The following is a 12455-nucleotide window of genomic DNA, read 5'->3' as shown; positions in this document are numbered from 1 at the left end:
TGACGCGGGGCGTTCGAGCTCCTCCGTTCCTCCGCTCGCCATGATCACGCTGTGTGTGGACTGAACATGCGCACAACTTTTTTTTTTCAGAAATCGATCCGCAGATCACGTGTGTGCCGAACCGAAGATATTGATCCGAACGGATCACGGATCAATGACGATCCGTTGCACCACTATTCTCAGATTAAGTAAATTGAATCCGACCTAAGTTATCAACACACAATCTTGTCAGGATATTCTTAAATAGTATTATGAAGCTGTGATTGCAAAATTAACAGTGACTGCAAAATAATTTGGTTTCCATCAAACCACCTAAGTGCAAATAGCATATTTTCTTAGCGATAGATGATATTTACACTAAGTGCAAATAGCTGTAGATGCAATTTATTAAGTGAAAATAGTGATATATTCTATTTACACCATGTAAAAGTAGCAGTTCTTTGCCAGATGTGTAAATAGTAATTGCATGCAATTTATACTTTATTTTGACAGATACATACTATTTGCACCTCAGTATTGTTGTACATTAAGAGGATGCAATAATAACAGAGTGTAAATGATTATATTCATTAAAATTATTAAATCGATGCTGCCTTAATGGGACAATAAAAGCCCTACCTCTAACCCTACCCAATAAATGCTCTTATTATTATTAAACATTTTGTTAGGCACTTTATTTCCATTTTTAGAACATTTTCTTAATTTTTATTGAAAGTAAATGGATTTCCGGTGTGATGGGAAAAGGGAGAAGAGCGGGATCGGCAAAAGGCGGATTTGAACCCGGGTCGATCATGTCAAAATCAAGATCCTTAAGACTTATGCTTTACTGACTACACCACTGAAAATGTTGAAATACACACGTCTTTTTTAAATCTTGTTTGGCCTAACCAGGTATTGTCAGGCGGAGCTAGTGGGAATAGCACTTGCCAACAAGGCACGCTATTTGCACTTGGTGTAAATAAACACTCTGTATTGGGCAACTGATCAAAGGTAAATTCAGATGCGGTGATCGACATCTTATTTTGACTTCTGAAACTGCCTCTTGAACTTCTTTTGCAAGAAAGAGAAGAGAACTTAAGGTTTTAATCGCTGAAAATGACCCCGCTACACCTACACCTGAACTTTAGCATTACACAATTGTTCACGAGAGACAATGCCATTTCACAATCAGGATGGGAAGTGTGGACGTGTCAACTGCCAAGCCTATCGGGGATTTATATCTAATGCAATTTTGCCTCTCAAGTTTAGATATTTTTGCAGGTAAACAAGACAATAATACAAACAAACATGTATCAACAAATGTTAATAAAACTTTATTTTGATAATTAACTTGAAAAATGTTTATCAGGTCATTTTCTTCTTATCTTCAGAATCTCTTTCACTGGTGTTTGCGGAATGTGTTTTCCCCAACACTATCCAAAATACAAGGGAAATATGAGTTAATATGGGTAAACAAGTAAACATAAACGTTTCTGAAGTTCTGTCAAAAGTAAATTAAACATCTAACCATGTTGTTATCCAGTTTTCGTTCAGGCAATCCGCAGGTGAATGTAGAAGCCAGGTGGTCTTCATTACAAGATTTTTGTCATCCTTGAAGATCTGGCCAGTGAATCCAATACAGGAGCCTAATCAAAAATTAATGTTTCAAACAAATCTGTACACTGCAAATGTATATTTTCTTAGACAGAATTTTCACGTTTTCCAGTAAAATTATCTAAACATTTTTTAAACCAAGATACATTTATTTGATAAGCAACGCTTCATAATCTTTAGATTATTCAGAGTAGCTGGATATATATTTCATACAGTATATATGTGTTTTTTTGTTGTTGTCTCACTGCACTGTATTAGCTGGCCAAACCCACCTTCTTCCTTCCAGGCCATGCAGAAGGTAATAGTAGTCGTCATAGTAGTGGTCCCATTATTCTTGTGTGTATTGGTGTAGCCCACAAGATCTTTTGGGCTGTTGAACTTAAAGAACTCAGCATTGGTTGTGTACGTCCCGCTAATCTGACCAGTCTCATCCTCCTTCAGATCCATCATAGAACCAAGCTCGTTACACCACTTTCCAGAAACGATTGAACATCCGACTTTCTAGATAAACATTAAAGAGGGAAAGGGATTTTGAATTAAACAATCTGTATTTTGGGATTTATTTCAAATTTCCAGGTTCAAATTATGGCACTTTTTCTATCAAAGAGAGCAAATTGTGGCGCATACAACTGAATGTAAAACCTTTACCAATACTTATGAATTAATCAAAGATGTTAAACAAGTATTTCTCACCTCCATATTTCAAAGTTTACTAGTGTAAGAATCGGTTTTGGTGCTAAGACAAAAGCTGAGATACACACCTCAGCAATTGAACAATAAAAGTCACTAATCTTGAGAGAAAGATCTCACAGAAACTGTGACAACACCCTGACAAACATTCCTCCCCCCTCCCCATTTTGCCCTCTCCTTGTCCTGGTTTCAAGTCACCAAATGCAGATATACCAGTGATGATGTATCTTGTAAATCTATTGTTTTATCCTTTTCATGTTTGATGTCTTTTTAAAGGTCTCAGTGCGAATGGTAAAATGGTCTCAGTTTCACTGCAGTCACTAGTTGTATTAGAAAGATTGGAAAACTAATGAGAATTCAGTCCTCCTTTGAGTAGTCTCTTCAAAGATATCTGATCCACTCCCCCAAAACCAGGTGGGGGTGTTGCAAATATTTACAACCCTTTTGTTCTAGTTGAAGTATTTAAGGCTGGATAATCTAACTCTCTGGGGGAATATTCTGTAGTCAGAACCCCCCGTGCAAACTGCATGTAGATGTGCCAGACATGATGACTCTTTTAAATTATTTTCATATTGCTTTGCAATTGTGTTTTATGTTTTTACGCTGATCAGTTGTGTACCATGGATTCTTGTTTACTTATTTACTTTTCCTGTCTGGCCAAAATAAATGTTAATCTTGATTTATCTTGTATGATTCTGAAATCATTATTCTAGTATGGATCGATGTATACTCCTTTATTACCGCAAAATCTAGGGTTATGATAGATCACACCGATGACGCCACGACTGAAGCATGGGGTGCAGCCTGCGCGATATTCCGATTCCTGACTATCGCTGGATTGGCAATTTGTAGTCCGTGAATATTACTAAAATTACACTTTTTGTTGAGTGAGCATGTGCAAACACTTAAAGGTAAAATATTCACTCTGCAACCTCTGACTAATTACAGAAGTAATCATTTTGTGCCCGTGAGCGCGCGGTCCGGACGCGTCATGTCTCTCTGCGATTTAGAGTCTCTCGATGAACGAATATGAAAACTAGGAAGATACAAAGAAAATCAACGATCTAAATTAAATCGCAACTAATCGTAAAATCAGCTGATAAACTCTAAATGTAGCACACTTTATGTGAGTCACTTAGAATTGGAGTCAGATAAAATTATTAATGGAGTCAGATTTAAAATGAGATATCAATAAATTAAGAGAACTTCACCGAAAGGCTGAAAAGGCGTACAGGCAGAAGTCCTTTTGACCAAGCCATTAGTATCCGGTTTTTGGGCTAATGGATGGAGATTTACACTAGAGAGAGAGAGAGAGAGAGAAAGACATCCAATAATTTCATGAATCAGACAATTAAGGTAGATAATGAAACGTAAGAGTTGAAATTCTCATTTTAAAAAACCTACTTCAAAAACAGACATGTAAAAGCATTATACCTCTATAAGAGATATAATTTTTTTTTTAAGAATTGTGTATCAAAACATTTTAAAATACATTACCTGAGTAAAAAGATGAGAGACCAGAGCTTACTGAGAGTGAAATGGAGAGCAAGTGTTTGCTTCACAAGTGATCAAGGAAATAAAATACACATGAAGATACACAAGAAGTGCGTGGGTAGATTAGCGGGAAATGGGGGCATGTTGTTACAAGTCTAACTAGTTTGCCAAGGTAGTTAATCAAACAAATAGAAAAACTTCTTCCCCAGAAGGATTTACTGAGAAAATTGCACAAGGTCCTATGTTTGGTGAGTAACAGTTAAGATGAAATATAAATAATAAAAAAGAATTAAAAAAGGGCCAATCAAAAGTTCTAACCCTAACCCTAAGTCTAGATTCTAGACAGACCGATACACACACACACACACACACACACACACACACAAAAGAGCCACCTGAATCCCAACCAACATTTTAAGGAGTGCCTGCCGCACACACACACACACACACGCACACACACACAAAAGAGCCACCTGAATCCCAACCAACATTTTAAGGAGTGCCTGCCGCACACACACACGCACGCACACACACACACACACACACACACACACACACACACACACACACACACACACACACATGTTTGTTTTTGTGAAATGTGAGGACATTCCATAGGCGTAATGGTTTTTATACCGTACAAACCATATTTTCTATCCCCTTACACTGCCCCTGCCCCTAAACCTAGCCCTCACAGGAGACTGTGCAGTTCACTTTCTGTGAAAAAAAACTTGTTCTGTATGATTTATAAGCATTTTGAAAAGTGAGGACATGGGGAACGTCCTCATATTTCACCCTCTTTTTGTAATACCTGTGTCATACCCATGTCATTATACACATTTGTGTCCTGATATTTCACGAAAACATGCCCACACACACAAACACACATGTGTGTGACTGCAACACAGAGTATTTTTATTGAAATTGGCAAATAAAATCAACAAAACTGACATAAATTTGAAAGATTTTCATACATAAATGAAGGACTAATACTAGAGCTAATACTAATACATGTTCACTCTCACACACACACACACACACACAAACACAGGTGTCTGGAGCATTTTTTAGATTTTGGCAATGAATGGGAAAATTTAAAAAATGCTTTTTTTCCCCACTTTGTTTGTAAAAAAAAAAATCAACTAAATCCAGTATAAATCTGAAAATGTCTACATTTATATCAAGATCTGGTCCTAGAGCATAAACACAAAGTGGAACGAACTTTCTGTCTCATACACACACACACACACACACACACACACAAACACACACATGTGTGTGACTGCAACAGAGAGCATTTTTATAGAAACTGGCAAATAAAATCAACAAAACTGGCATAAATCTGAAAAAATTCCATACATAAATGAAGGACAAATACTAGAGCACAAATGCAACATGGAACAATCATGAGAAAGAGAGGGAAAAGGGCAAATAAAAGAAAGATGAGAGGCAGCTTAACTTTTGCATAACTTCCCTATGGACCTCTAGTGGATAATGTGGTCATTGCACTCTCTCTCTTAAACTATAATTCCTAAAGTTTTTCCACAAACCTGCAGATGGCAGTATTCTATCCCTAACACATAAAGCAATGTCCAAAAACTATTTATATTTAATTAAGATCATAATTCAAGTGATTTTTTCATAAAAAAATAATTTTTAATGAGCCGCGGACCCAGAGATTCATCATCATTCCCGGGATCACGCGGGGAAACATGTATTTGGTTGAGCGAGCAAGTGAAAGGGACGGACCTGTCTCTTGCTCGTCAACAAACCCATTCGAGAGCTCTGAACACGGGTGCGGACTGAAAGTAGCCAAGACGAGCATAAAGCATTCTAAGCATTCTAACTGTAAAGGCTTGCAATGCTCGCTCTAGTCTGACTCAATGCAGACGCATGCTCTTCCCCAAACACACACAGCAATAAACATGCGCATCCAGTTCTGTTATTTGAAAGAGAACATGGATATACAGCGTTTTACTCTGCTGACTCGTTTCCAACTGATTCGATTTAACTAGAACTCTTTCCACTAATGTTTCTTTGTAACAGAGATGAGAAAGAGAAATCTGCACACTGCCATGTTGAAAACTAACTCCTAACAAAGATCTCGAGTTGAGACTTGAAAGAGAGAGAGAATTTTTTTTTTTCCAGAGACTTTGTAACACACCATAACACAGAGTTGGTCTGAAAACAAAAAGACCTGGTTTGCTCCAGCTGAAGCTCATCTATTTATAGCCTCGTGCAGCAGGTGCGCCTATGATGTCACCGGCCGAGGCTATAAATACCTCCGGGTCAATTTCATTGACGTGTTTTCACAGTATTTTCACAGCTGGTTATGTCAAAGACATTTCCCATTTGCATAAGCTTATGCAGCATTGAGTGTAGCTTTTGAAAGGGAACAAAACAGTCCTTGAAAGCAAATTTAACAAACCGAAAAAAAGGTGAGATTAGGCAGGACATAATAAACAAAATAAATGCAAAAGGCTGTGAGCAGAGGGAGCTAAAGGAAGTTAGGAAGAAGTGGAGCGACTTTAAGACACAAGCAATCAAGGATTTTCCTCGCACAAAACATGTGCCCACTGGAGGTGATCCGAGCCTAGCCCCTATTCAACCGTTATCCTGGAAATAATTGGCCACAACTCACCCACCGTCTGCGGAATCACTAGAGTTGAAAGTGGAAGTGATGTCACAGATGACATAGCTCAAAGTATTCATAGTTTCTTTTTTTTTATTCTTAATTTATATGTTACCCGTGTTTTGGTATATGCAGAATTGAATTTTTCTTCTGCCTGTGTGGAAGGGTTTAAGTATGGTGTCATCAGCCACTTTTTAAGTGGGTAGGCAGAATCGCCCAGCAGAATGCCACGATACTCCCCAGAATCAAAAAATCTTCTTAGAATGAAGCTGTAGTGCTTTGAACCTGGAATCTTGCAACACAGTTTAAAAAACATAAACTTGGGTCACAGATGACTTGGGTGTTTAGTGAATGGAAGCCCTTCCTATTTACGAACGCATTCTCATCTACTGTGGGTGCTTTTATCCTGATTTGTGTCCCATCAATGCAGCAAAGTACATCAGGGAAACTGGAAATGGCATGGAATTTTTGCCTGTTGGTATTTTGTGCGTTTATGCTTGGCATGCACACTAAGTTATTCATGTGGCGACACAAGGCAAGTGACACCCTGGGGATCACGCTACATACTGTAGATTTATGAAACTGTATGCAATCGCCTACTACATTTTGCATCACAACGCAAGGCGACACACACTTGAAGGCTTGGAGAGAGAGCGCCTTTCTGTCTGTTTCGTGCTGAATATCAGACGCTATCAAGTCCATTATCCGCATTATTCCCTCTCTTTTAAAGCGAAAAACAAGCATATATGTCGACATCATCATGAATATCCAATGGATGATGTCTGTCTCGTAAAACTCGTCGACGAACTTGCGGCTCTTCATGATCAATTACGAGCTCATCGATCTGATCTAATCTGGCTGACATCTTATTCCGACCGTTATTCATGGACAGGGGCTTCCATAAATATTTAGTTACATAACGTATAGTTATGTTTAAACTAAGTTTAATGGTTTAAAAATATTTAGTAGTGCGTAAGTTGTAACTTAGTGCCCATTTACGTCGAAACTAGGCTACGCTGTAACTAGGGATGAAACGATTACCGGTTTCACGATAAACCACGATAAAATTTAGTGACGGTTAGTAATATCGTATAAAATTTTATTACCATTAAAACCGCGTGTGATTATCACGATTGTGCAAACTCGCGGTAAATCCTGTCCAGTCAGCGTCAGTCTGGCGCAGCGCACCGCTGTTTTTTGAATGAGAATAAATGGCAGAAGGCAGTGACAGCACTCGGGGGATTGTTCAGACTTCTAAAAGGACCAAATCTGAGGTGTGGTCATATTTTGGCTTTTACAAAAGTCCTGAGGGAAACTTAATCTAAGATGGTCACATTATCTGCAGAACATGCCAGAAGAAAGTCACTGTAATAGGGGGAACACTTCAAAACTAGGAACGCAAGGCAAGTGGACTTTGACCTCAATACCAAAACTACGTCTGGCAAAGAAATTATAACGTGAAGCGAACGAACAAATTCAGACAAGACTAGGGTGACATTTAAGGGATAATAATCAGGGCTTGACATTAACAACCCCCATTTGCGGGTGTAACGTTATTTCGGCTGCACAGAGTTTCGTTCAGAGTGCGCGCCGCGCTCACTTGCTGAAATCTACACTCAAAGCAGAGATAAACGTGCGATGTGCGCAGGAGATTCACTCATCATACAGTGATTGACTGTTTCTGTTCTATTCTGTTCTATTTCAGCAGCGAAAATAGTTTCAAACAAACACAGCAGAACCACAGCGCATCTGATATGACTGGCATAACGCAGGTGAATTTAGGGACCGTCTCTAAAGTTACATACAACATTGGTAACGTTATACACGTTTCAAACTTCAATAGCATTTGAAGAGAATGACAGTCATGAGAATGAGAGTCATAAAACTGACTGTAAAGTGATAATTTAGGTGTCACATTTTGATATTTAATAAAATAAACTGTCAAATCATATGGAAATATGGATATGCATTATTTCACTAGGATACTGTTTGGGCTCTAACACAAAATATGCTAGATTTAAATGCATCATTGCTGAACACTGATGAGAATATTGCTTGATAATATATTTACAGAGATAATATTAGAGATTATATTTACGACAAATTATTATTATTTATGCGTTATGCGTTGCTATTGACAACGGCCATTAAGGAAGGAAATCCCACAGAATAGAATCTAGCTTAAAAAAGTGCATAGAGCTGCTTTAGTTATTTGATATTTGTTGAATTTCAAATATAAAACTTGTTGAAATGTTTTAAGTGTGTGCATCTCTTCTTTTTGAACACTTTCATCTCGTTTGAACAAAACCGTGATAATATTGATAACCGTGATAATTTGGGTAACTATAATCGTGATGTTAAATTTCCATACCGTTTCATCCCTAGTTGTAACTTACGCACAGCTGGTGCAACCGGCCCCTGAAGAGCATTGTTAGAAACAAACTATTATTCTGCGTGTAAAGGAATTAAAAATGAGTAACTTGAAATGTGATATGAAATAAATAACTCAACAGTAGTAAAAACACATGGCCTGTGGTAAATGCACTGTAAGCAAGATGTTTTTTCATCATAGTTGTATATAGTTGTAAACAAGATAGAGCAACAAATGCTGTATAAGCTGTAGAAGTGTTCATTCATATTTATATTGCATTATAAATATATTATTCAGTGTTTCCCACTGGATTTTGTAAGACTGCTGGGTAGACATAGATCCCTCTAAGGTGCTCCCTGAAAAAGCATTTTTTTTCTTCCCCATTTTAAATTTAAATGCATAAATCTGGTGCATTTTGAGAGCAAAATTAAGTGACTAGATCCATGATTATTATTTTTTTTTCTTAAACAATTTTGTTTTCTAGTAGTAACTAATTTATTGGTTACATAGATATGAATGGTGATGATACAGGGCACATATATGATGGTTCATAAATGGTAAAGCATGTAGGAGTATACATTTGAACCATCAAAAATATGTAGTAAAAGAGGTTGCCTTTGTTGAATTAACTTATTTCTAGAATAATTACTGGGGGCCTGTAATACAACATATTCATTATTTATATATTTACTAGGGGTGTAATTGTTGGTTGGTTTGTATGTGCCATATTCGGGGAGAAAAGTAAAATAAATAAAAAATAAATAAGAACAAATAATCTAACTACGCAACAGCACAAATAAATACAATAGAGCAAAATAAACAGTGCTTTTCAGGTTTTTTCTGGTCGGTCTAACATTAGTTTTCAGGTACAGAAATTGAATATCAATAATCAAATGTAAAATAACATTGCATATTTTACTGTATAAGTTAAATTGAAGTTACAAAAGCTATTCAATCAAGAGCAGTGAGTGATTTCCTTGTCTTTTGTTGTTTGATTAAAAACACAGACAGCAGGAATATTATGTTTGCTAGGATACTCAAGACGGTCATGTTGACTATTTTTGTGTGAATTTGTCCGTTTAAAGGTTGGCGCGCTTCGGATGAGCGCACACACACAATCTTCTCACGGCACGCTCAACTTCTCATTCGCGTCTTCTGGCTCCTGAATGTGTAAATTGGTTTCGTTTTAGTTTATTTTTGTGCGCAAATTATTTTTTAATAAGCTTTAAAGCAGAGAAAACAACCAACCACCGCACTTGGCCGTCCGTTTATGCCCACTATTTACTCCGATAACAACACGTCACAGTACAGTGGTTCCTTCCCAGTGCGGAGGCGCTCCACAACCACAGCAAACGGGATGAGTGCAGTGGCCACATGCGTGCATAAAATTTAGACAGAAATAAAGCAAAGCACTGTAAAATATTCGTTATGGTTAAGAAAACCGCTAGTACAACTAGTAAAGAATTAATACTGACAAGTCCAACGACATATTACATTCCAACTCTGATGGCATAGGGGGGCACTTGGGGTGGCCAATTACATTTTGGGGGTGGCCCGTGCCCTCTGGCCCCGCCCCTGACTGTAAAAATACAACAGTAGCACGACAGCTCTGCACGACCATCTACGATTAAAAACATCCAACAACAAAGGCAAATGTAAGTGAGACGCACACCACGAAGCAAACGAGCATTGGTGAATTCTGTAAACGCCGGATTACAGAGAGGAGAAGACAGGTAATGACAGATTTACTTGTGGATTTCATAGTAAAGCCCTGCATGGCCCAGAGACGCTCAGGCCCTAACCCGGCGACACGGATAACAGAGGCAGGTGAAAGCAGAGTTTATTTGCTGAACTAGGATGTGAGCAGATGAGGTAAGAGTCAGATAGAGTGTTTCAAGTGAATGCTGGATATGCTGATGATACGATACGTTACTTGATTGTAGAACACAGGGACAATGGATCGAAGGAGATGATGACCAGGAGACAGGACGAGACGAGGAGACACTCAGGGTACCGGACAGTGACTGAGTGTGAGTGTGGGGCTTAAGTGCAGGTGGTGATTGCTGTGGTTATATCAGTATTCTGGTGATTGGGATCGTTGTGGTTGTGAGAATGTGGAGCCTTGCGTGCTTGTAACATTACCCCCCCCCCCCCCTCCACCCTCCACGGCCATCTCCTGAGCCGGCCGATCAGGGCGGGTAGCGTGGAACGTCTCCAGCAGGTTCGGATCAAGGATGTCATGCCTGGGTACCCAAGATCGTTCTTCAGGACCATACCCCTCCCAGTCCACTAGGTACTGGAGTTGACCACCATGACGCCGGGAGTCCAAGATGTCCTGGACCTGGTATGCTGCGCCGTCGTCAACGAGGAGTGGAGGGGGAGGCTCCGGGGTAACGCCAGGCTCTGGGGAAACAGAAACAGAAGGGAAGTGAGGTTTCAGGAGAGACACGTGGAAAGTGGGGTGAATCCGGTACTGAGGGGGTAATTGGAGTTTGTATGTCACCGGATTGATGTGCTGCAGGATGTTGAAGGGGCCAATGAACCTGGGACTCAACTTTTTGCACTGCAGACGCAGTCTGATGTCCCGGGTGGACAGCCAGACCTTCTGCCCAACCTGGAATGTCGGTCCTGCGTCTGCAGAGGGCCCGTTGGAGTTGATGGTGGCCTGAGTCCCAGACCCTCTCACTTGGATGGTTGGGAACGGGCAGAGGCAGGAGTTTCCCAGCTGGTAGGTGTCGAGGGCTCTTAGCCATGGCGCATTCCCGGCATCCCCGCACGTACCTTCTGACATCAGCTGACATGTGTGGCCACCAGAAGCGCTGGCGTAGCAGCGAGAGGGTTTCATTGACCCCTGGGTGACCAGTGCCCAGTGATGTGTGCGAAGAGTGAATGAGAGGGATGCGTTGTGCTCGTGTGAGGTACTGCAAGCCTGGAGAACAGCCCGGCGGCACGTTGGTGGAGGCATTGGTAGAGGGCAAGGTCTCTTCCGACCAAGTGATGGGACTGAGGAAGAGCTTCGTGGGGAGAATGGGTTCCTCTTCTTCCTCGGACCGTTCCTTGGGACCGTGGATGCAGGAAAGGGCATCCGCCTTGATGTTCTTGGCCCCAGGTCGGTAAGAGATGTGGAAGTCGAACCTCGTGAAGAAGAGTGCCCAGCGAACCTGTCGGGGGTTGAGTCGTCTTGCCTCGCGGAGATACCCCAGGTTTTTGTGGTCGGTAATGACCAGGAATGGATGTTTGGCACCCTCTAACCAGTGCCTCCACTCCTCCAGTGCAAGTTTGATGGCGAGGAGTTCACGGTTGCCAATGTCGTAGTTGATCTCTGCCGGGCTGAGCTTGCGGGAGAAGAAGGCACATGGATGGAGACGGCTGGGCTTCCCCTGCTGCTGAAATAGGAACCCACCCACCCCGGTGGTGGAGGCGTCCACTTCGACGACAAATAGGATGTCAGGATCGGGATGGACCAAGAGGGGAGCTGTCGTGAAGGCGTCCTTCAGGGTCTGGAAGGCTTGGGTGGCGGATGGGATCCAGGACAGAGACTTGGGCTTGTTGCGGAGAAGGCTGGTGAGGGGACTGGCGATGGAGCTGTAATTCTGGATGAAGCGTTGGTAGAAATTGGAGAATCCTAGGAATCGTTGAAGTTCTTTCACAGTTGATGGGGTTGGCCAGGAGCGG

The 12455-nt window shown here is 40.6% G+C and overlaps 1 protein-coding gene across 1 annotated transcript; it reads right to left on the bottom strand.

Annotated features, from left to right (window-relative positions):
• Window positions 1-1291: 1291 nt before the first annotated feature.
• LOC307122394 (avidin-like) lies at window positions 1292-4243 on the bottom strand. The gene is made up of 5 exons (XM_079846381.1): window positions 3781-4243; window positions 3495-3580; window positions 1866-2094; window positions 1508-1625; window positions 1292-1412 (listed from the first exon to the last, which is right to left on the bottom strand). Exons 2-5 carry the CDS (start codon window positions 3540-3542, stop codon window positions 1379-1381), a joined length of 429 nt encoding a protein of 142 aa, XP_079702507.1. The 5' UTR covers window positions 3543-3580; window positions 3781-4243; the 3' UTR covers window positions 1292-1378.
• Between the last annotated feature and the right edge of the window lie 8212 nt (window positions 4244-12455).

The sequence above is a fragment of the Gobio gobio genome (assembly GCF_949357685.1).
Source record: "Gobio gobio genome assembly, contig: scaffold_88, whole genome shotgun sequence".
Lineage (NCBI taxonomy): Eukaryota > Metazoa > Chordata > Actinopteri > Cypriniformes > Gobionidae > Gobio > Gobio gobio.
This window is presented reverse-complemented; position numbering and strand designations above follow the sequence as displayed.

Bases quoted from the DNA above. Each gene is read 5' to 3' on its own strand.
- LOC307122394 (XM_079846381.1), bottom strand. From the start codon at position 3,542: ATGGCTTGGTCAAAAGGACTTCTGCCTGTACGCCTTTTCAGCCTTTCG. The intron at 2,095-3,494 runs GTGAAGTTCTCT...ATGTTTATCTAG, and splicing joins TACGCCTTTTCAGCCTTTCG to AAAGTCGGATGTTCAATCGT. The intron at 1,413-1,507 runs GTTAGATGTTTA...TATTTTGGATAG, and splicing joins GAAAACTGGATAACAACATG to TGTTGGGGAAAACACATTCC.